At 36.9% G+C, this 26,132-nt stretch overlaps 1 protein-coding gene across 1 annotated transcript in view; it reads left to right on the top strand.

The window, feature by feature from the left end:
* Positions 1–18,669, top strand: part of oaf (BRICHOS-like domain-containing protein out at first) — a 139,881-nt gene extending 121,212 nt beyond the window's left edge. The window contains exons 5-6 of the mRNA XM_074134737.1: positions 13,538–13,797; positions 16,910–18,669. Coding sequence (XP_073990838.1) covers positions 13,538–13,794 — 257 coding nt within the window. The 3' untranslated portion in view covers positions 13,795–13,797; positions 16,910–18,669. The remainder of the gene's footprint in view (positions 1–13,537; positions 13,798–16,909) is intronic.
* Positions 18,670–26,132: the final 7,463 nt, after the last annotated feature.

The following is a 26,132-nucleotide window of genomic DNA, read 5'->3' on the forward strand; positions in this document are numbered from 1 at the left end:
CTATTTCAGAATATTGTAAAGTTTTTCGTCCTTTTACTAAAAAAACTTTACAACTACAACTAGTGACTGCCACTAGTTATTAATATGTGGGTTCGATAAATAATAAAACTCGCTAAACTTATAAGTAGTAATTTGACTTATTAACACATTAACATTTACTAGCAACTAACGCTATTCATTACAGTTACCATTTACAACAGTCACAACAGTTTACTGTTACTCACTACGTAACGCCACAAAACTGTTTCACGACTGACTACTGGTCCGCACTGCACCGAATTGCGCTAGACTCAACCGCACTAACACAGCTCTCCTCACTAACTGACTAACTGGCTAACTCTGAAGCACTCCGCAACACTGACTCTCTCAAAACTGACTGACTACAACTGTGTCTGCCTCACTTCAACTGCGACTCCCTCACTCCAACTCCGACTGTCTCACTCCCACCTGTCAATCAGTGGCTGGGGAAAACACACACTGCCCCCACCCCAACTGGGGCCGCTCCCTTGGCTTTTACATAGTGGTGAACCGTTATAGGCTTCGGTCACTAAACTCCCAGAACAGTCTAGCCCTTTTTTTCTCCGGCTCAGGTAACGTCTGGCCTTTTGTTTACACAGTGGTGGAACGTTATAGACTTCGGCCACTCAACTCCCAGAACAATCTAGGCCTTTCTTCTCTGGCTTAGGCCAACTTCGTTACAATATAATAGTCGATCTCATTATTTCTATGATATTTATACAGAGAATTCAATGTCTAAATCAAATTCCAAATTTGAAGTATTTGTAACCTGCTGAGAAAGAGGGAGAGGGAAGATGTCGGCACTCACACGGACTAGTTTTTAAAAAAATTACTTTGAGGACCTTATAGAAGAAGACTTCCGGTCTAAACTCATCACTCGCGACACTTCCGTTCACTGGTAGAATAGTTAAAGGAAGTGGTATGAGTGTGTTTCACGCCAAATATATACTTTTTTATGCGGCCATTATTCATGGCGCACTAAGTAAGGTTGAGCGAACCTGTGTACTCGCAGGAAGTAGGTTTTCTTCTCTCTCCTTTTTCTTCTGATAAATGTGATCATGGAGACTCTATTAGAGGGGAGATCTACTCAGGTGTATGTGAGTTTGCCCCAAGGATATGGGGATATAAAGGGGTTAAAGTACGTAATGGATATATATATATATAAATATATTGATGGACGGTAGAGGTTCTGATAGTCTAGGGGTGGGAATCTGTATGAAAATGGGCGGGAGATATTCCTTTGGGAAAACTGGAGCTTATCCACACATGCAAGGACTCTCTTGCAAAAAGAGGAAAAAGAGAAAAAAATCAGGTTTAGAAGTATGATTTGGAGTTGGTGAGATTGGAGTATTGCTGCGTGGATGTTTGTGTAGGGTGTGAGACGGCTCTTCTTGCCTCCAACGGGAAGGAGAAGGAGAAACGATAGTAAACAGCCACAGCTACAGCATCCCTGCCTATTTCCGGCGAACCTGCGGAGCGCTTTGTATTCCCACCTTCCCTTATGGTTTCTCACCTTCCGCCCACTCCTCTGTCCCTGGATAAATCTGATGGGATTTTTTTTCCCAAGTACCCGGGAAGATGTGCAGGTGAAGAAATATCTTTAACAAAATCTAAACACATACCTAGCATTGCCATACAGTTCTCTACTTCACTTGTACTCGTAATTTTACAAATATAAAATTTGTTGAAGGAAATTAAATACGTTGAAGTTTTTAATTAGACAAATACTGCGTTCGTCACCCTAACTACGAGAGGATCGTAATAGCAATTCCATTTTTTCCCCCTTATTAACTTTAAATTAACCTTCTTTATTTTAATGTTAAGAATTACAAATTAATTAAGAAAATTTGGAGAAACAATTTCAACTCTCTGCTGTTCTGTTCAAACGTTAAAGACTTCACGTTGATGCTTATAAAAATATATATTTTGCTAGTGTTTAGAGAGCTTCAAAACTCAATTTAAAAAAGCACGATCGCTGTACTGTACATTGAGAGGAAGGGAAGTCCCTGCTCCAGGCTTACCAAGGGGAGAAGGCCCTTCTGCGACACATATTGAAGAGGAATTGCATTTTTTTCTTTCTCTGCCATTCCTTCCCAGAATTTAGGATGCTTGTAGGAGAAATTGGCTTTGGAAGGGATGTTGTGTAGACCGAACCGTTCAGGTTCGCTTTACCCTCTTTTCCTCACAATTTGTAAAAATGTATTTATTCTTACGCTAGAGACCAGTATGAGCTCTAGGTTCTATAATGGTTTTGGAAATACTTATGAATATTAATAGCATTTACAGCCAACCAATAGGAACATTCTGTTTTTCAGTTATTTTGTTCTACGAACCCACAGATAAACGTAGACCAATTTCTGAACATCACTTTTCCGTTCCCTCAGGTGACTTCATAATACAGTGCAACCTCAATTAACCGGGATCATGTTGAGTCATCATAAGAACACCTGGATCGGCGCCGCGAAACAAAAGTTAATTTTCGCTGGCGACAGGAAAACGTTTTTTGTCTTCCGATGTAACATAATTGTAGACATGGCAGCAACTCTTCTTTTATACCTGATTTTCTTGAAGGGTTAAAAAATATTAAAAATTAAAACAAATGAAAACAAAAATCTGTATGTAAAAAATAAAAAAATGATTGCCGTCTAAGATAGGAGTTGATCTCTGGGACGAAACAGTAATGTACTACTATGTATTAGTAGTGTATTCGGTTTAACCCCGGGATTTCAGTTTTCCGGGGTGGGTATAGCCGGAAGTCAGCCCGGTTAAAACCCATTCGAGGCCGATTGCACACTGTTTGTGCAATTGATTTCCGAGGCTATAAGACGGCAATGACAGTAATGTGCAATTATCAGTTAGTCTGAGTAAACTAGTCGTAGAAATAAGATTTTTCTTGAACTAATGAAATCTGTAAAGTACAGGAAAACAAAATTTGGCATGGGTTTTACTGTGTACCAAAAAATCTAAAAATTATCTGAAGGCTTAACCCTTCACTGCATGAATTTATTCATATAGTTGTATTTTTCATTCAAAAAATTACAATTTATCCTTCAAACCCTCTATTTTGTGGGAAAAATAGTAAAACAAATTCTGAACATCTCAAATCGATTTTATTTAGGTTTTTTGCTCGCACCCAATTGGCTAAAGACTTAAATTTAAAGAAAACCAATTAATTTCTTTTTTAACTGAGTACATCTTTCTTAAGAACTTAGCTAGGTGTATAAGGTTTCGCTAGTAATTTATCCAAATTCTTAAAATAAAATGTCATTTCCACCAACCCCTTTCTGAAGCAACATGTGACGAAAAAATATCAAAATGGGAGGACCAATAGAAAAAAAAACACTACTGTCACTCTACCAGTGCATTCTGTGGGACAACCTTTGACCTACATAAACAAAAACGTCTATTCTAAAGGATAAATACATCAAGTAACCGCTAGGGTGCAGTAGTTAATAAAAAAATTTTTGAGGAGCGAGCTGCACACCCTTGTGTGCAGTGATCTTATTTAGTAAATTCACTTACGAATTGGGTGATTCCATAGTAAACTATTTTTTTTTATTAAAAATGAACAATATAAAGAAAAAAAAAAAAATTTCGCTCCTGGGGACCGTGTTCGAAAAAAATCGTCGTCTCGAATGGGTTTTAATCGAGATTGTACTGTAGTTCTGATAAAAACTCAAAATTGAAGTGTTCTTCCTGTTTGCATTCTAACTAAAGTGATCATTCTCTGGAGACGCGTGCCTAATCATTCAGAAGCAAATAAGACCATATCCGCTGTAAAGTGTTCGGTCCGTAGAGAGAACCCAGACAAGGTAACCAATAAGTAACTGTACTTAGTGCCTAAAAAACACCTGCCATTAAATGTTTTAACTTCCAAAATATCACCATAAATTATAACCAACCAAGGCCCATTTTTTTTCACCCCTCTCCTTGTGTTTATACAATACACCATTCTCTATAGTTATATTAATAAAATAAACCTGGTATCGTATAACCTTCCGCTGATATTCTTTCTTATAATATAGTAGAGCTCAGCGTAACCTTCCTGTGAGCGGAAGGTTACCCTACCCGGCGATTGTAATAACAATAAGTGCTACCTATATCTCTTATCTTGTATCTTTTTCACAGTATGTTCTACATCCGCACTATGTCTACCTTATAATCACATATACTCCACACCCTCTCTCTCGTTCCTCTTTACATACAGGTATGCTTATCGTGTGAGCTTTATGCTTATCTCACATATTCCAGTCTCCCTGTAATAAACGTATGTACGCCTTTAGCTGGGCCTTTAGCGCATGTTTATCTTTAATCTTATATTCAAATTAATTTGAGTGTTTCAGATTTATTCAGTCCAGGTTTTCCTTGTATGCTTCCTGTTTGTTTTAAAGGAAATTTATGAGTGTTTTAGGCAGGATACTAGAACATTCTTTTAGCTAAGATCTTATAATGGAATTTCCAGTCGAGCACTGGCAAACATAGTTTTAAACATTCGATCTTGTTGTCACAAACTGATACATCTTGATGTTTAATATTCACTTCCTGGCCTAAATAACTAATTTTTTGGATGCCGCACATCGGGTGGCAATTCAAACCGCTTTGCGAATATTAAGAGATCACAAATGTGATGTGCAGAAATGGGTATAGAAAACTGCTTGGACCGGAAATCATTGCTGCCAAGAGAAAGAAAGGAAAGGTGGTTATGGCTGAAGTAGAGAGGGGATAGATCCCTGGATAACCCCTCTCATCCACAAGAGGAAAAGCTCTGTAAGATTGTGGTTGATTCCATTGCCGTGATAGGCCTGCAAAAAAATAAAAGTAGCTATGCGGGAAGTCTCTTCAGAAATTGGAGATTACTTACACTTCAACAGACCAAGGTTAGGTGTTGTCCCCGAAAAAATAAGGGTAGTCGTCAGTAGCTGGGCCAAAAGGAGTTAAGAACTTTAACTATGATTGTATGACGTAGAATAAGATCCTTTGTCAGGAAAAGGTAAGAATGATGTCAGCGTAAACATGAACTGTGGGGAACTTGCCGATTTCGCCGAACCAGCGCATTTTAACGAACTTACTAAATGTCCAAGCTCTAATGAAAACCATTAAGGACAAAATCATGAAGGCACTTTGTGAAACCATTATTTCCGGCTTAGATAAAAAGGCTATTTCCGGTAAGAACTTTAAATCGAAAATCAGCACGATTACAATACTTTCTTCTTGCGAGCGTTAGGAGAAAGTAAAATTGGTTTGTTGAAGTGGAAGTTAGACACAAGAATGGTGGCCAGCAAAAGTTTAATCTTCGTGTCTTGGACCGGAAGTGAAGGTCACACTACACAGAGAACACAGTGTAGTAGGTAGGTAGAAGGCGGCAGAATCACAGTGTTCGCCCTCCAGGAATCTAGAGCAGATGCAACAGGTGTTGACGTCACTGGCCGTGTGCTGCACTCGTCACACTACGTCACTACTTCTTACAGCCACAGGCCGCCACCTCACAATCACACATTCTTCCTTTTTTTAACTCCCTCCATCGATCTGCCTCCACTTGCTCCACTTCGCTAACTACAGGACTCCAAGATTCTAGCTGTTCCAGGAACATAATGAATTCTCCAGTGAATTATACCAGCATAAATTGTTGCCATCAATGTGTGGTTCTGGAGAAGGCTAATTCTACTTAGAGACAGAGAGAGAGGCCAACATACTTCTGCCTTTCAAGGCTGCAACCCTAAGGATCAGATCACTAAGAGGTATCCTACCCGACAGAATACCCGTTTTTCTCATCCAACTTTCAAATACAACAGGCTCCAAGTCTTTATAAACACGAAGTTTATCAAGTAATCACTCACAGTCTAGATCCTTAGATATCCTCAGTTAGCAGGGAATAAAGCACGGAAATTGGTAGGTGTGCCACAGAGTATTTTGAGTTTGCTGAGAAATCCAGAAGTTTGGTTTCCACTGGAAGAGATATCCTGGGAGGAGAAAACAGGGCAGTTTCTTTAATTAAGTGGGATCTTGAGTATTTTGATATTTTCTACATGAATAAACTGATAGTCGAACTCAGAATTTCAAAACCTGTTGTTTCTATTGTTTAAACCCAAAATGTGAATTGATCACGAGACTTCCACTCACTGGATGTATGAGAAAGTACAGAAGATGATGCTTGGTTAATCTTCCTTTACTTAAGAACAGTATCTATTTATTCACTCTTCCCATCAAGTTCAGGAATTGAGCTTCAGTTAGCTGTAATTCAGATTGAACCCTTAACAGCTGGACTCGATGTTCTTCCAGTCTGTCCTAATTATGGATTTGTCTCGTGGGCCAGAGCCAGCTCCTTCGTTTCCATCCAGAGTTCCCAATGTCGAACCTCTTCACTAATCGAAGACTAGAATACCCGCATGGGATAGTCTATCTTTTAATAGATACTTCCTATTTAGCTTTTAAGAAAAGTAAAAGAACTTTGGAAAAGTACAATTCTAGACCTTCCTGGTCTAAGGACAAATAGGGAGAGCTAGATAATAAAGGAAAAAGGGTGGATAAGGGGTGGTGGAAGCAACAAACACTTGGAATACCTTATTCAGAGTAACCAGACACAATAAAATTTTATTATTTAACTTGACTTACATCCATTTTTGACTTAAACCAAGTAACTTAACATTAACAATAAACATATACACAACTTGTACCAGAGACCAGACAGTCAGTTGATTAGAATGACACCAGGCAAGCCGACCGAAGCTTAATGGCGGACAGACAGCAGACACACACTATCGTCTGTTCTTGTGAGAAGCCCCCGGGGCGACTGGCTCAAAACTCCCAGGCACCTTGCTAGAGCTCCCACTCCTTCCTCTTCACCAGTTCTGCCAACTGTAGACAGGCGGCGCTACCAGAGCCAATTATTTACTGGCGGGCCGCACATCTTTTCGAGAATCGAGCAGAAAGCTTGACTTTATTTTTTAGTTTTCTACTGGATAAGAAACGAATTGCCATCTACTTTCACTTTACACCTGAAAAACCCTGGTTTTAAGAAAATGATCTCTATGTGTACTTTGATTTATACTTTTCTTTGAAATAGTCGTTTCCCTTTTTCTCTGTCAGCATCCTTTTATTACAGACAACCCTCTCATAACAGTTTACTTTATAATAATTCCAAGTTTAAAAATTACATGAATCTTGTCCTGGTGTTTTACACAATTCTTTTTTCACCTTAAAAATCAGTGCGGTTAACTTTTAAAATGTTGGTACAATAAATCAAAACCTCCAGCTAGAAATAATTGGAAAACAATGGTCCATGAGAACCATTAATTCTAGACGACACTAAACGGTAACCTATTTATTATTGAATCAGAATCAATCAGAGTAGTATTAAATGAGCTGCAATTAATCATTCCATAAATTCTGATATTCATCACCAGGATGTCTCTAAAATTTTTGTGAATTTTGATTTCAGAATAATTTATCTTAATCATTTAATAGCTTTTTCCCGAAAAGTGTACACGATCACTTGCAATGGAACAACAAATGGCGCAAAAACTTTAGAACAAACGGAAGATAAATAAAATGGGGGTAGATAAATGGCGCCTTAGTTGTGGCCATTAAAAGAATTACTGGCCATCTGTATTACGACTCATTCCACCCAGGGCGCCATGTTGTACAACTCACAATGGAATGTGGCCCCTCGTTAAATTTGGTTTTAGGTCATTTTTAGGGAGGTTGCGGGAGGTTCCGCTCTAAAGAGACATTCCTGTTTAACATTCGATGAGAATTAAAATGTGTTTTGAAGTTTCGAATCTGAAGTAAATGTGTAAGTTGAAATCCTGTGAACATGAGCAAGATAATGGTGATGAGAATGTACCAGCAGATTGTATCCTTGAGTAAATAGGAAAATGGTGATTGATTGCCAAAGTGGGAGGTTATTATGTTGGGCCAGTTATTCGAAGAAATTGGTACAAGCAGGGGATGTAAGGTTGAGTTGTGTGTAGAAGGTGTGGGGGGGGAGAAATGGAGTTGATAGGGGGATTACATCGTGGGCCTGTGGATCAGCACGTGGCGAGGAGGGTGTTGGCAGGAGAGTGCCAGAACTGGGTGGCGATGCGTGAAGTACCTGCTGGCCAAGAGTGTTGGGGGTATTAAGCGACCCCTACTACGGGAAGAAGGAGACATCCAAACAGGGTGCTGGGTCCATTGTCCCTGTCGGTAGATATTAGGGCAAGTGCCCCCCCGCATTCCCCGGCCCCAAGGATGACCCACAAACGAACTAAGCATTTTTCACCCACCCACGCGTAGCAACCCCAGTATCTTGGTCTTTCACCTCCATAAAACCTGGAATACTCACTCTATCTTTTGAGAACAGTACACTGTCCTTGGGGTATTTTTACCTGTGTCTGTGTGTGTGCGTATAAAGAATATGGTCCACACTTCCGCCTACAGCAAGAACACCCTTAACAGGAAAACCCTTTTAGCCACCGCCAGCGCGTAGTGCAGACCCAAATATCCTACATTATGTGGCCAAGGACATCCGCCTAACGATATGGCGAATTCCACTGGACAAACATCTCAACGGTATACGTATTTCTGCGGGTCGCTAGTTCTGCTAGCCTGTTATAACAGGATTTAGTTATAACTATTATTTCAGCGCACCATACGACTGGTTACTTTGCTCTTATTTGAGCGATGCAGAGTATGAAGTAGACTATACGGATGTAAGTTGTGAGATGATTTCGCTTGAATCAGTGGACGACACTTTCATAAAAACATCAGCAAATGATAGAACATCACGTACTTACGATCACCGGAAGTTTGAACTAGATATTTCCTCTGCGTACCCACATGTGAGACAGCGGCGACATTTCTGCACCGGAAGTAAATTTCTTTTGGTTTCAGTTTTGTTTGTCAGTCGGCAAATTAAATCTCTTCTTGGTTCAGCGTTGATTCAGGTATGTTTAGAACATTTTCTTTTTCATTCTAAGTCTATAAATATTGACTAAAAGTAAAGTAAGTAGTTAAAGTAATCGCCTATTTTTTCAGGCAGGGCTTAACGTCCAACTACCAATTAGGTGTCGTGGACGGAGGCGACATAGCAAACATACTTTACTGTAAATTTCTTTTATTACCCATTAAATAAAATCCAAGGCCTAAGACCGAGGAATTGAACCCAGTACCACAATGCATATTAGCTTTACGGGTCTAGCCTCTAACCGCTCGGCTAACGTGGCGCCTTAAATATTGACTATAATTTTCTGTAAAACCACCATATGCGATAATGGAAAATCACTATTAAGGGGAAAACCTTGCACTTGTAATCCTAATTTCTATATGTTGGTAAATCCAATTGGTGGATCCTGTTTAGAGATAATGTCACAATCTCTTCCTCTCCACGACAAGTTTCGGTAGTTACTAATTGAAGTACGAACTACTGCAAGAACAGCCCTTTTCTATTCACTTTCGAACTTAGAGCCCTTAAAGCATATACTGCAGGGAAAAAGCCCAATAGGGCCCAGAATGGTACCAGTAGTTATTGTTCTTCTACTTCTGCGTAACAACAAGAGAGAAAGACAGAAAGAGAAAAAAAAAACAAGAAATCTAAATCTTTACTGTTCTTGTAATGCAGATTTAGGAGTATGAAGGGCACACTGTAGCTATTTGCTCCAGACGGTGCTGGAGAAATGCCGCCTTCCAGCCTCCAGCCGACCGACCGACTCTTAGCTAAACTTGGATTTTCTAATTTCCATATTTCACCCACTTTAATTTCTCTGAACAAAGTGCATTTTCTTTGTGTTTTTTGTTGTCCCTTTTGTTTTCCCGGCTTTTATTTCCATAACAGAGGGACGGACGGTGGTGGGGGAAATGTTTATAAAAACTAAATTAAAAAAAAACTATACATAATTAAAGTTGTAAACTTAATCATCAACATCGTCCATTCTGCTGTAATTAATTTTAGAAAAATAAAAGAGAAAATAGCGGAGACGAGAACTGCGGTGATCCGGAGTAGGAAATCTGGAGTAGACACTCCCAGGGTGGGCATAATGGAGTTCCGGAAAATCGTTGGAACCATTTTCCTCAGCCTAATATGTAATTTGAAGTTTCCCCTTTTTCATAGATGTTGAACACACACACACAAATTTGTTCTGAATAACTTGAGTTTGATTACCACCCTAAGAACATGTTGATACTGGAACAGAATGAGCTACAAAGAAGGATTTTCCTGGCTCTTTGTGGCGCAGCAGTTTCTGCATGTTTTCTTCTTAGTATTTTAAATTTCGAACCAACAAAAAGAAACGTGATATACAAGAAAAATGTCACAAGATGGTGCTCTGGAATCTGGGCGTGTGCTGAACAAAAATATAATGTTAAGAACCTTAATTTCGATAAAAAAAATAAGTAAATATAAAAAAAATATCATTTTGGCTGGAAAGCAAGTGTTGCTGTTACCAGGAAATAGGAAGTAATTCTGGTAAGCGGCCGTCATGAGACAGAGCTGCCCCCAGCGGGAATTTACTGTACTTAGGGTAGACATGAAATACGTGCGTATGTGTTGTTTGTGTTTATTAAATGGAGATTTTGTTGTGGTGTGTGAGTGTAGGTGGATATTGTGGCCAAATGCTGCATCATGATGATGACGTCACCGGTAGTTCGCGATGTTGGAATGTTCAGCATAACGGAGTTATGACGCTGATTTATCTCTCTCTCTCTCTCTGCCACTGACCTACCCCAACCATGGCCGTTGCTATTAAAACGTCGGCCTGGACAGGTCTACCAACCAACAACTCATTGAGGTGTATAAAGTGTGATTTATTAGTTATCACATCTAGGTTGGCATTACTTCCCCCCACTTCTACCCATCCTACAAAATCTCTTTAATCAAATGCTCAAGATAAGGTTTGTTGAACAGCATGAACATCAGGTTACAAAAGTTTGAAGAAAATATTGCCTTTCCGGAAAACTATCAAGAAATAATCGTGGAAAATCCATTCTTGTTAGTGGTACTTCCGGTTTAAACTTGGGATTTCAGCAATGCATTAAACTTTTCTTTATAATCCGCAAGATCTGTACGTAAGATCTTTCAATTGCAGACGTTCTTATTCTGCAATAGAGAGGCCTACTCCTTCTTTTCATTTCTTTGTTTCTATTGGTTATCGAGTGTGGTTCACCCAATAGCTTTCACCTACCCACCATTACAACAGATATTCTTGTCTTTTTCCCAGCTAATAAGCCTCGCCCATATCGGATTCAAATTTATCGTCCTAGACTAGAAACATAACTCAAATATTTCCCACTTCCTTTTCGTGACACGTCCAAAGTCACGAGGCAATAAAGGGATAAACTCGGTCATTGAAAGATAAAGAGCCATAAATGGGGTGATAAACAATGCGGACCGGTAACAAGGCTAGAATTGAATATTATTGAAGTTGGATGAACCGAATGCCGTAGAAGAGTGGCTAGTTTACACAAACACACTGGCAGAAATAGGAGAGAGAGAGTTATAGCCTTTTACCAACTATAGCCCGCCCTATAGAATTAATGGTCCTACAATATCAGGTTTAGAGCTCAGCCTGAGGTAATTATAGCTTCCTGGTACCTGATTTGTAGCTTACCTGACTCTCGCTCCGGTTACATAGGAGCACATCGTGGAAACCCACACCGGTGTAGGTCACACTAACACCACTTCCTGTTAATGTGACATCATAATTCTCAAGGTACTGACTGTATACTTGGTTGGTTTACTGATTTTGTGGTTTACTTTATACTTAGTATAATTATGATGTTGGAACAGCAAGCGCATCCGGCATAAGATCTGTATTCTGTTAGCCGGAACTTAAATGTTTACTACATCCTATCGAGTAATCAAATCATTGGTACCAACTGTAGCCCGCCCTATTAAAATGTCGGAACACGTCGAACAACCTAAAAATTGTATACTAATAAAATGCTACTTAATGTAAAGAAGTCAAACAAACAGATATTCCATCAGTATTTGTCGATTCTATTTTGGGTGGAGAGCGAGGGGTGAACTAGAGGAGAAGCGATGGAATGGCGTAAGTGGAAAAGTTGTTAGGAGCGGAAGGAAGGTAGGTTGAAACTAGGGCTGCCTGCTGTGACCTGTAGGGCGTAGGGTTCGGCACTGTTGACTCTCCGTGGGCCTCTTTCTTCGGCCAACTTTTCGATATGGAAACGTGATCAGAAAACTGCTTTTTGGCTCAATACTTGCAGCCATTACTTGGTCCTCCCACACCAAGATGTTTATCTTGCTTTATCGCAGAACTACAAATTTCATAGTGATTAACAGGAAATACTAAATAGTTCGAATTGACAATTCTCGGTAGTTTGTCTAGGATTGTTGAAGAGTCAATGTTAACAAGATGTAATTCAAGCATTCAGTGCTAAACCTGAAGGAACTAACGCTTGCTTACCAAATCGTCAGAGAAAGCTCCCGAGTCACCTTGAAACGAAATCAGAACTTCTTCAGCTTTGAATGGAAAAATTTCAGCTGCTTAAAAAGCATTTTTATAACGATAGACGTGAGGTAATGACTCGTTTAATAGGAATAATCTTGGGTGGGGGTGCGTGCGCACATGCAGGAAGTGGAAGAAGGAAGTGGATGCAGAGAGTTGCAAAAAGCAGAGCTAATGATTTCCCCCAACTAGCGCCAGGCTCAATATTCAATAAATAAATAAACGAGGAAAATTGTCATAAAAAGAAAACTCCCATTAAAGCAGCAATTATTTATTTATTTTTAACGAGAAAACAAACTTTTTCTTTCAAGTATTTTCCTTTGAAAAGAAAAGCGGTGACAGGGAAAATAAGTGAAATATTCATAACCAGACCGTTTTATTGCTCCCGGATTTCTTCATTTTTGGTTTTCAATGTTTTTAAATCGGTCTTGGATGTATGACCAATTAATTAATCGTCATCACTCCTATTTTTTCCAGGCGGGCTTTATTACTTGCAACTACCAAATTAGATGTCTTGGACGAAGGCGACTAACAAACATACTTTACTGTAAATTTCTCATATTAACCATTAAAATAAAATCCAAGGTCTCTTGACCGGGAATCGAACCCACTAAACCACCAATACATCTTAGCATTGCGGGTCTAGTATCTTAACCACTCGGCTACCGTGGCGCCTATGGTATTCAGTTAATTCTGATTATTCTGATTAAAACTGATTATGGCCCCCTTGAAGTGCACTACTGGTTGGCTGATATTCTCTCCAATCAAAAAATCTGGTTAGAAGACTCACACGACTTTCTATTTTCGTATTTCTTCGTAATTATGATTTCCTGGAACTTACGATTTGTATTAAAAAGAAGGCAGTTCCCTTCATTATTGTTCACGAAATAAAATAGCACTGCTGAAGTCAAGCGTGGCGTCACAGCTCCTCAAGAATAAGTTTTGTTCAAGTTCAAATAAAAACCTTAAAGCGACTGCGTGAAAAATTACAGAAAAGTCGTATAAAGTCTTCTCCTTAATGGTACTTTGGTTCAACTTAAGTTATTTTTCAAATGTATGTATGCACTTATGTGTTACAGGAGGTCCGAGTAGAGGAGCGTTAATGTTGGCCGCAAGAAAATCACCCGGTCCAAGTCCACGATGTAGGGAAGCCAAAGGGCTGTGGACACCCTGTACCTGTCACCTGGAAACTTGCATCGGCTGGTACCCTTGCGGGCTTAAGTATTGTCGCGCCAAGGATGGCACGTCGTACAGATGTGGCATTAGGACGTGCCGTAAATGTCATCTCTACACATACCATGTTCGACAGAAACAGCTGTGTCTTTGGGATGAATGACAGGTATATCTTCTTTTATTACTTTCTCTGACTCTAGTAAGAGGAGGTGTAATCGTGCTGATATTTCACCGGAAATATCCCTTTTAAAAGCTCCTGGATTACGAAAAAATGTTTTTTACGAATTGGACTGTATGCAAGTATCTAGGAAGTACTTACCGCAATTTGAAATTTAATCTTCCGCTTAGGTACCACCAGAGGGCGCCACAATGTGATTTTGGTCAAAATAGCTCAACCGGAAGTAGCACTTTGTGGACTCGTTTTTCAGTTTTATTTACTTAATAGTTAATGTTAGCATGAAGTAAATGTAATTAGAACAGGGGCCGCCAAACCTTTTTTGATCATGGACCCCCCTATATAATTTTTCGAAATCTCCATCGACCCCCTCCCCCATAAAAGTATTTTTCAGTTAATTAAAAATAAAACTATCTATTAGGTACTGGGTTTGTACATTTATTTTATGATTTTAATCATTTATTAAAGTAATTTTACATTATGTGACAAATAGTTTTATGAAAAATATCTTAATTTAGAAATTTAAATACCTTAATATTTATTAAATAATAAGTAATTATAAATAAGACCCCCTGGCTCAGATCTACCCCCCTACGTTTGTTAAATAGGCCCCGGGGGTCTATATAGACTACTTTGACGACCTCTAAGTTAGAACCCTGAGAATATCAAGTAATAGTCAGTCGAGTGGAGTCTTACATGCCTTGTTTATAGTAACACTGTGTGAAATGTTTATAAAATAGACGTGATGTTTGCTTTAGTTTACAGTCGGACGAGTTCATGCAAGTTGCGGTACCGATATCGGCTTGCACCAGCGCCCCTGGCGGTGGGTGCCGCTCTCATCAAGTTCTCCATGCGGGCTTTTCCGCTCTCTGCCAGCTTGTTAAACTCATTAATTTGAACTGTTCATCCGGTAAAGCGGCTCCAGCGTGGCTCGCTGGTTCTCTCCTTTTCCGGCCAGACTAATTGCCAGCTTCTTCGCCCACTTATTTAGTTATCATTAAGAATGAGTAGTGCCTTCTCCGGTGCGCCCTCTTTTTTACGTCCATTTATCTTTAGATATAATTTATCTCCCGCCCCCGCCGGCATCTTGCCTTTCTCGTCGGTTAATTCAATTATTTATGTATACAAAACTTGGATTCACTAACATCAAGAATTTATTTATAATTGAAAAGAATTTTACTCTACCTTTATGCTGCCGAAAGAAATGGTCCAGGAAGTCATGCAGCAGTTGCTGTCTCAACGCCCAAATTTCGTGACTATGAGGAACTTCACGAAGGGATGGCAGAAACTAGTCTTAAGAGTTAGCTATTTCGTCAGAGATGCTACCTAAATTTTCTTGCTACTTAGACGTAGATTCAGACCCAGTAATTGATTCCAAAGATTCCCCTCTACCTCCTGCCGCTGGAAGATAAGATTCTATTAGGGCAGCACTTAAGGCCTACGCCACTGCGACTCCTTTGGAGATCTATTGTGGCTCCCCTACTCTAGAGCTCGCCCTCCAGACTTGTCCGTTTAATCAGACTCTTAATTCCTGGGTAAAGCTCAAGAGGCCTTGGTTTTTTTCCTCCTCGAGAAGTAACATCCTTAGCCAGACAAGCCCCTCACACTGACACAACACGTGCAGTGCCGACCTGCCGCTGGAAGCATTAGAGCTAAAGACTCAGGATCAACACTTATTAGTCTCTGCTGATCAAGGGAATCCTGTCGCCCAGGACGACCATATCGGTTGGTCTGGCCGCCTGAATTCCATTTCCTTCTAGTTGCAAATACTAGGGTGCCACATCTGATCTCTAGTACTTGGAAACCAGTAGGAGGTAATCTGGAACACCACCAGTGGGAAAAAACCAAGGAAACGGAGAGAGAGATTCCCGAACTGTGAGAGGAAGTTCGGCACATAAAGCTTCTTCGGCCGGCGTTCTTTTAGTACACGTAAACAGTGATATTTACAAATTTGGTTTGTCGGTATGTGTTTTGTCAGTTCACTCTTTTATAAAAGATAATGAAAGAAAGCTGTGCTTTGATGTACAATTAGGACTACAGCAAGCTTTAGATGAGAAGCGGCTTACCGGAAGTGCCATTTCCACAGTTTCCTGAGGTTTTCTTTGAACCTAGTATACATCTAGAGATCTGTAACTTTACATTCTCAGCAACAGCCACCCAAGAACATTCACTTCCTCCAGTGGCTTCCATCAAAACCGTGGAAACCACGACACTTTAAATTGGAATTATTTTCCAGAAAAATTTAAATGAAAAGTTTCCTCCTTCTTCGATCTCCGTTTTGAGATATTTAAGTTCTCAAAGACCCACGCGCTCGCACCACCTGACTTAGGGTAAACGGATTTTTCACTGTGAAAAATCAATAATTTGAGTCCCACAATACATTCTCGTTGCAGGAATTAGAGAGGGGAAAAAAAATCTATAATTTGAGTCCCACAATAAATTCTCGTTGCAGGAATTAGAGAGGGAGAAAAAATCGATAATTTCAGTCCCACAATACATTCTCGTTGCGGGAATTAGAGAGGTAGAAAAAAATCGATAATTTGCGTCCCACAATACATTCTCGTTGCAGGTGTTAGAGAGGGAGAAAAAATCGATAATTTGAGTCTCACAATACATTCTCGTTGCAGGAATTAGAGAGGGAGAAAAAAAATCGATAATTTGAGTCCCACAATAAATTCTCGTTGCGGAAATTAGAAAGGTAGAAAAAAATCGATAATTTGAGTCCCACAATACATTCTCGTTGCAGGAATTAGAGAGGGAGAAAAAAAATCGATAATTTGAATCCCACAATACGTTCTCGTTGTAGGAATTAGAGAGGGAGAAAAATATCGATAATTTGAGTCCCACAATACATTTCGTTGCGGGAATTAGAGAGGGAGAAAAAAATCGATAATTTGAGTCCCACAATACATTCTCGTTGCAGGAATTAGAGAGGGAGAAAAATATCGATAATATTTTATTAATTTTTGCTAATTATCAAGAGTGTTTAAGGTCTGTAGTAATTTTTTAGTTTATTTCCTGTTTAGATAAACATACTTGCCTACTTTGGTGGCAGCAGATCGATCATTGCTCTTTCTAATGGTTTAATTTTATCGTTTTCCAGATGGACGAAATTATTTCCACCGATCTCCGGCACATCCGTGACATTGTTTGAGAAAGAGGGCCATTTCCAAGCTAATTTGGAAAACAATGACGTTTTGTGAAATGTGAAATAGTACTGCCAGCTGAAATTAAATTTAGTTTATAATTTTTCTGTATTACGTTTTTGATTGATTTAATTGTTAAATGTAAGGAAAATATAAAAATGAACTACACCAAATATAATTATTGTAAAACTAATATTCAATATGAACAAAGACTTCTAAATATTTAGCGTTATTTACTATGAATATCTGGTCAATTTGGAAGACTTGCAATGATGTAATTATAATAAAATTGGTGCTCTAATTTCAGGACTGTAGTGTGGGTACAATTTTTAATTGTTTAATGGGTAATCTCGCTTCTGTATTGGTCCAGAAGAAAAGAAGATCCAAATGAGTAAATAAATACTAAATTATCTGGGATAATACAAGATTTCTGATTCCTATTTCGAGTGGGAAGGTATGTCTGGAAGATAACGGAGATAGTTACCATACCGGCGATGAGTGCATCACAACTTTTAGTGAGTCCGTAGGCCTTTTTTAGGGGTTGAAAAACATTCAGAAAAGATGTCAGTTTTGAAGTCAGAGTGGCTATTTTCTGGAACAGTTTCAACGCCTCTAACGGCCTGAACAAGAACAGTTGACTCAAAATGGCGGATTATATCTGTCAAGCCACTGTAGACTTTGATGAGAACCTGAGTTCAGATTCATTGAGTGAGAGTTGGAGACTCCCAAAAAAAATTCTTGTTGTTCAACCGTGAATTATCTTTTTCAAAGAAATATCCTTCTCAACTTCCTCATAATCTTGGATTCCTTCGTGAAATCTTTTCCTTTTTCAACAAAAACACTTGCGAGGTTACCATTTCGCAGGTTGTCCTTCCTCCCCCATTGATTCTCTTGGCTCTGCAGAAGCTCTCTTGATCTGAATGCTGAAGCTTTTTGCAGATGATTAGGTCTCACCACCGTTTTACTTTCATTAGATTAGATTAGCAAGGGGTGGGTTCTGTTCCGCAGGACTTCCCAGTAAAACGGCTCTTGTGTTTCAACCTCTTGTGTTTTTAATAATAGGGGAAACCTTCCCTCTCTAGGATTTTATCCTCTTTCTTTTGCGTTGTGATCTCTAAGCGCCAGAGATCTTCAGTCACAATCGTGGGATTTCAGTGCAGCCAAAAAATGATATGACCGTTCCCGTCATTCTCCTAACACATGCTGCACTGATCGTACTGTTGTAAGCTAGCCAACAGACGCCACAGGTCCTCGTAACTAGTTTAACGGTCTCCTTTTTTGCAAAGCTTTGGGCCCGGGTCTCTTACCGTGTTTAGTCTCTGGAATCTTTCTTTAAGTTTTCCGTTGCTGAAGAGAATTTGCAAGTCTCCCACCACCGCCGTGCAATCCTGCTCAGGGAAAGGGAAATTATTCCCAAGTTTTGCTCGCCATATTCCTGCAGTTCGTGAGAGCATCGTGAGATCAGTAATGAGTTCCTTTAAAATTTCTTTTACGTAATTTCCAGCTTCATGGGATCCAAGATCCAATTTGACCTATCAAGGAAAAAACATTGACTTGTTGACCAGAGTTCAGATACAGTGCCATCATAATTTATTTTATTTTAAAAATTATTCATCAAATTTGACCAAAGTTGGTGGATAGAAATGACGATGGCGCTGATAGTTTGCAATTATGTATATGAACAAGTTTTTAGATCAGAACTTAGAACGCATAAATAATTCTATTATAAGCGGGGTGTCCAATAAGCAGACGACATCGATAGTACATCCAGTCTTAGCCTCAATCCGAAGGTAAAGCTTCCCAAGCACTGATCCAGAAGTTGAACAAATGCTCGGATTACGTTTATCAGTCTAATGCAAACTTCATAAGGTTTGTTGCCAGCCACACTCAACAATAACAATAAGCAACCATAATCGATGATAAAACAGCTGTTTTGCTGGCCTCAATGTTGCCAACTTAAGATACTGAAAATACGTATTAAACTTTTTACAATCGTTTGTATTTATTTCCTTCTGCTTATTGAACACCACCACACAAAACTGAAGGCTCTTTTCTTTTTTTTTTGTAACTTTAAAACTATTGTACTATTTTTTAGGAATAAATAAATGAAATTTTTAAAAAGTAAAAGGAGACAACGAATGCCGCCCAAATTGCAAAAAAAAAAAAGAGAGAAAAGGGTTGCTTGACTGTATTTTTTTATACAAATCTTGTAAACACTGTGTAAATAAATCTCTAATGTGTAAAAACGGAGAATAATCGATGTAAACAAATCGATATATCGACAGTTTAAATATTAAAAAAAAAAAAATGGAAACAATATTGTGAGTCTGCCTTTCTTCCTATTTAGAGTCGTGTAACCTCAGCTTTCTAACCTTGTGTAAACACTAATTTGATAAGAGACAATTCAATGTATATTAAAATATAAATAAATTATGTATAACACATTATACTGATAAAGATTATAGCCAAGGTATCAATTATTGGAAATATTTCAGTAAAGATGAAGATTATTATTGATTCTCTTTTTTGATGATTCACAATTGTTTAGCTCTATTTTTAATTTTTCTCTTCTTAAACATTAATTGCGTTTTAAAGGGTGAAAAACTAGTTTCTCTTTTATTTGTAACCTACGTTTCGACTAGCTTTGCAGAGGATTTACTAGATTGGTATAAAACCAAAATTCAATGTTTACATGGTGTTTTTAGAGTGTTATACCATTCAGTTCTTTTTAAATTGTTACCATTTTAAAAAAAGGCCAATAGATTAATTTTAAAGAAGAGTCAAATTCTAGTATGACAAAATCATATATTATTTTTAATTGTTATTTTGTAACGTTTTTCTTAAGAACTTCTTCGGAAAATTGTTTTCCTTTTAAAAATTTGGAATGGAACTTCTTTTTCAATTTTATTTCGTTGAGAAAGGAGAAGTTTGAATTATAAAGAAGTAATAAAGCTTCGAAAATTAAAAAAAAATATTCTTGTAAAATGTAAAGAAATTTTTAAATGCATAAATATATTTTAATAATAAAATAAAGAGTTTTTTTTTTAATTTTATTTTGATCCTTACTTTCCATCTTTAAACTTTTTCAGAATAGATATTCGTTTTAACTTTATATTACTCCCTCCCACAAAAATAAGTCTTGCAACACCCGCAGTGTTACTTATTTAGGAAATAAATATTTAAGCCGCGCCTGTGTCCTAAGTTTCAAGAAACTTTTATTTTTTCGTAAATGGCAGTTAGAGGAAGTCCTGGGAGGGTGAATATCAGATTTTTCTCCCCCCAAAATATTCAAGTTAAACCCTCTAGAACTGGTGCTTCTTCGACTTTTTTGATTCAAGATTTCTTTCAGGAATAAAACAGTTAAGTTAATAATTACATTAATTTTTGTAGTAAAATTTTTTTTTTTGCATAAACTAATTCTTTATGAAATACCTACGGAGGGAAAAATAGTAAAAAAATTCTAAACTATTGTTTTAATAGAAATATTACGCTTTAAAAATCCTAATGGCGGATCGAACAAGTGTGTTGTGGGCGTGTATACTGGCCAATAGAACCGTAGGGAGGTGGGGCTAGACCACGCTCAATTACACGTCCACCTACCACTTCTACAGTCAGAGTTGGGCACTGATTAAAAAAACAATTAAATTCTAAATTTAATTGATTAATTTTTTTAATTGATTAAATTTATTTTTAATTTTAATTAGAATTTAATCGGCGAATTTAATCGTAATTTTAATCATATGACAATTAGGTATTTAATCAATTAAATTTCAGATTTAATCATTAATCAAACTAATTTAATCAAACTAAAAAAATTATGATTAAATCTGAAAATTAAATTGAACTTTAATTTTAATCACCGAATTAGTTCAATTTCAATCGTTGATCAAACTAATTAATTCATACACTTTTATGGCTTTTCAACCAATGGTTCGAACCACGTTTTGGCGAGGCCCTTTTTCTGAGCGTCTTCAATAAATACTTTTCGGTTAATTTTTGACTTGGACTTCTTCACGAGTCTCTAGACCACTGGTTCTTAACCGGTGTACCGCGAATATGGTCCAAGTGTTAAATGTATTGAAATTTAGAAACTTAGGAAGGATACGGAAACAAAATTGTTCCTTTTTTTTAATTTTAAGTTCTTGCTAAATACCGAATTTCAAATTATTTAATGTTAGTATTCCGCGAGGAAAATATATACATATAATTTTGTTCCGCGTCTATCAAACGGTTAAGAACCACTGATATAAAGGGTTGAAAATTTTTTGGGTCATGAAATTCCGTAAAATTATGGCCATTCTATATCTCCCACTGTGAACCACGTATTGATATGGAATTTTGTTCTCTTATACACTTTGTTTTTCTCAATTATAAACTATAGTTATTTTGTGCACAGATCTATAAATGTAAAAGATATAAAGGGTTGAAAATTTTTTGGGTCATGAAATTCTGTAAGATTATGGCCGTTCTATATCTCCCACTGTGAACCACGTATTCGTATGAAATTTTGTTCTCTTATACACTTTGTTTTTCTCAATTATAAACTATAGTTATTTTGTGCACAGATCTATAAATGTAAAAGATATAAAGGGTTGAAAATTTTTTGGGTCATGAAATTCCGTAAAATTATGGCCGTTCTATATCTCCCACTGTGAACCACGTATTGATATGGAATTTTGTTCTCTTATACACTTTGTTTTTCTCAATTATAAACTATAGTTATTTTGTGCACAGATCTATAAATGTAAAAGATATAAAGGGTTGAAAATTTTTTGGGTCATGAAATTCTGTAAGATTATGGCCGTTCTATATCTCCCACTGTGAACCACGTATTCGTATGAAATTTTGTTCTCTTATACACTTTGTTTTTCTCAATTATAAACTATAGTTATTTTGTGCACAGATCTATAAATGTAAAAGATATAAAGGGTTGAAAATTTTTTGGGTCATGAAATTCTGTAAGATTATGGCCGTTCTATATCTCCCACTGTGAACCACGTATTCGTATGAAATTTTGTTCTCTTGTACACTTTGTTTTTCTCAATTATAAACTATAGTTATTTTGTGCACAGATCAATAAATGTAGAAGATATAAAGGGTTGAAAATTTTTTGGGTCATGAAATTCTGTAAGATTATGGCCGTTCTTTATCTCCCACTGTGAACCACGTATTCGTATGAAATTTTGTTCTCTTATACACTTTGTTTTTCTCAATTATAAACTATAGTTATTTTGTGCACAGATCAATAAATGTAGAAGATATAAAGGGTTGAAAATTTTTTGGGTCATGAAATTCTGTAAGATTATGGCCGTTCTTTATCTCCCACTGTGAACCACGTATTCGTATGAAATTTTGTTCTCTTGTACACTTTGTTTTACTCAATTATAAACTATAGTTATTTTGTACACAGATCTAAAAAGGTAGAAGATATAAAGGGTTGAAAATTTTTTGGGTCATGAAATTCCATAAAATTATGGCCGTTCTATATCTCCCACTGTGAACCACGTATTGATATGGAATTTTGTTCTCTTATACACTTTGTTTTACTCAATTATAAACTATAGTTATTTTAGGCACAGATCTAAAAAGGTAGAAGATATAAAGAGTTGAAAATTTTTTGGGTCATGAAATTCTGTAAAATTATGCCCGTTCTATATATCGCACTGTGAACCTCGTATTCGTATGAAGATTTGTTCTCTTGTACACTTTGTTTTTCTCAATTATAAACTATAGTTACTTTGTGCTCAGATCTATAAATCTAGAAAATATACAAAGTTGAATATTCTTTGGGTCGTGAAATTCTGTAAAATTCTGGCCGCTCTATATCTCCCACTGTGAAGTACGTATTGATATGTAATTTTATTCTCTTATACACTTTGTTTTTTCAATTATAAACTATAGTTATTTTGTGCACAGATCTATAAATGTAGAAAATATACAAAGTTGAATATTCTTTGGGTCGTGAAATTCTGTAAAATTCTGGCCGCTCTATATCTCCCACTGTGAAGTACGTATTGATATGTAATTTTATTCTCTTATACACTTTGTTTTTTCAATTATAAACTATAGTTATTTTGTGCACAGATCTATAAATGTAGAAGATATAAAGGGTTGAAAAGAGTTCAAGTGAGTCTTGGTGCTGTTCACATCGTGTATTAATTAGTTACGAAATTTAGTGGTTTTTATTGAATGGATAATTCTGAGGATTGGTGTGCATGTGCAGACAGTGCAGTTATTTAAGTAAGTGTTTAGAAAACTGTTTAAAATCGGACAGGTGATAAGAAAAAAGAAAAAGAATTTTTAATATTTTAATAAAAGTTGATTAAATTCACCTAAAATTTAGGTATTGAAGAGGTGGAAGTAACTAGTGCGCAGGCTTATCATCCACCCGTTAGGTGTGTGTGTGTCAGTGTGTCACTGTGTTAGTAATACCTGACAAACAAAAGTATTTAAACTTTACTCTTTTCTTTTGTAATAACGATCATTGTAAATATGGATGAGTTAAAACATATGATTTTAAATCTGAAAGAAGAGCTTATAAAAGATAATGAGAAAAATAGAATAATTGCTGTCAAAAATATAGAAGAAATAGTTAAAGGAATTAATTGCAAAGTGGAAGCACATGATAGGAAAATGGAATTTTTTGAAAGAGAATTTAGAAAAAGGAATATTGTAATTTACGGGTTTAAAGAGGCTGGTAATGAAATCTACGGCGAATTAGAAAAAGGAATTTTGATGTTTTTCAAAGAGTATGTTAAAATCGACTGTACTTTGGAGAGTATAGACTTTATAAAAAGGCTTGGAGTAAAAAATAGTGACACTTCTCGCCCCGTACTTGTTGGTTTCACTACTTGGCGTATGAAGAGGATGGTTCTATTGAATAGCAAGAACTTGAAAGGAACGTCAATGTTTATATCGGAAGATTTTCCACCTGAGGTAGTAAAAAAACGTAGAGAACTTTTCCCTCAAATGTTAGAGGCAAGAAGGAATGGAAAGTTTTCTGTTATGAAATACGATAAGTTAATTGTGGAAGAGTTAAATGCGTCAAAACATGAAGCTCCCCGTAACAAACGACAACTAAGTAATTCGCCAAAAACTTCAGGAAAAAAAGAAAATAAAAGTGGAACTGAGGTGGAGAAAGAATTAGGTGTATCGACACAACAAATACACAAGCGTAATAAAACTAATTTCCATTCTATGAGTTTAGAAATGGATCAGGGTAAAATTACTTCATTCTTAAGAAGAAGTGACTCATTAGGAAGTCTGAATTTGGAGAAATTAGTTGCAAACAAGAGGAGCACACCTGACAAACTGGGAAATCTACAGTGCCAGGTACTTCGGAAAAAGGAAGAAATAGGTGAAATTTAGCAATTAAATGTAAGTGAATGTAAAAATAAATTTGTTAACATACTTTCATATAACATTAGTGGCCTTTATAAGAAAAAATATGATTTGGATTTTCATAATTATGTAAAGAAATTTGATATTTTCCTGTTTTTCGAGACATTTGTTGAAGTTGCGGACTATTGTAATTTTGAGAACCTATTTCCGGGATATGTTTTAAGGTGGGTGCCCGCTGTGAGAAGGTCTGTTTTTGGTAGAGCTTCCGGAGGTTGTCTGTATGGCATAAGGGAATGTAAACATTTGCATACACGCGCTAAATTTATCCTATTAATAAATGAAGAAGTTATACAATTGAAATAGGGTAAAAATAATAACTGTTATTTAGTGCCAGTTTATCTCAACTGCAATAATTGGGACAACGATTTCTCTAGATTGTACAACCTAATTTTGGAGAATCCAGGAGCAGATTTTCTCTTGTGTGGGGATTTTAATGGCAGATTTGGTGACCTTCAGAATTTTTCTAAAAAATTATTTTCGCATAACCCTTTAATACAAAATAAAAGAATTTCCAAAGACACAGTAATTAATAGTAATGGTAAGAGACTGATTGAGTTTTTTGATAATTTTAATTTGGTTGTTTTGAATGGACGGGCTAGAGGCGATTACGCTGGTCAATTTACATTTATTGGAGGCGCAGGTAGCTCGGTTATAGATGTATGCGCAGTTTCATGTAGTTTGGTTCCCTTTGTTTCGAGTTTTAGTGTCGAACCCCATATATTTTCTGACCACTTGCCTCTGGTTCTGAACTGTAAGTTTAATGGTGAGGATGTAAAACGGCAGGTATTCCCTTTATTACCGAAACTAAAATGGATAGATCAATATAAAGATAAATATACGGTGAATTTGGACGAGAAGCTGCAAGATTGTGATTTTGAGTCCCTTACTGTGGAGCAACAATTAAATTATATAATTCAAATAATTAAGGATTCATCTAATAACAGACTATACAGTGTTAGGGGTTTTGGTAATCTCCCGAAGAACAGATGGTTTGATAATCAATGTTCGAGAGCTAGGCGCGGGGTTTTTAAACAATTGAAAAAATACCGAGCTTCTGGATTGGAAGAAGATAAAACTCTCTATTTAAAACTTAATAAACAATATAAAAACGTATGTAAAACAAAAAAGAAGGAGTTTTATGATGACTCTATAAAGAAGTTGCGGTGCATTAAAGATTCTAAGAGTTTTTGGGAGGTTATTAAGACCATTAGGGGAAGTACAGTTAAATCTGTCGGTAATATTTCAGTTCAAGATTGGGTAGACTACTTTAGTAATTTGTATAATCCTCCACTGCTTTCGGAATGTGTAAGTTATGCTCAACCACTCATCTTAAATAATGAATTAGATAAACCGTTTACTATTGAAGATCTGAAAAATGTTTTAACTAGTGTTAAAAATAATAAGGCTCCGGGTATTGACCGAGTACCCTATGAATTTTTCAAAAACAGTTCGGAACTTTTCCAAAGACAATTACTTAGAACGTATAACACTATTTTTGAAACAGGTGAAATTCCTACAAATTTTAAAGAGGGAATTATTTTTCCTCTTCATAAAAAAGGAAATTTAAATTTGGTGAGCAACTATAGAGGCATTTCCTTTGGAAATGCTGTAGGAAAGATATTTACTGGTCTGCTCTTAAACAGATTACAAAAATGGGTTGTTGAGGATAATATATTGAGGGAGTCACAGGCTGGTTTTCGTCCAAACTATTCTGCAGTCGATAATGTGTTTAATTTAGTTAGTTTAATTAAAATAAAACTAAAACAAAAGAAAAGTAAA

The sequence above is a fragment of the Rhodnius prolixus genome, unplaced genomic scaffold, assembly GCF_049639745.1.
Source record: "Rhodnius prolixus isolate KJV_2025 unplaced genomic scaffold, Rpr scaffold_22, whole genome shotgun sequence".
Classification (NCBI taxonomy): Eukaryota; Metazoa; Arthropoda; class Insecta; order Hemiptera; family Reduviidae; genus Rhodnius; species Rhodnius prolixus.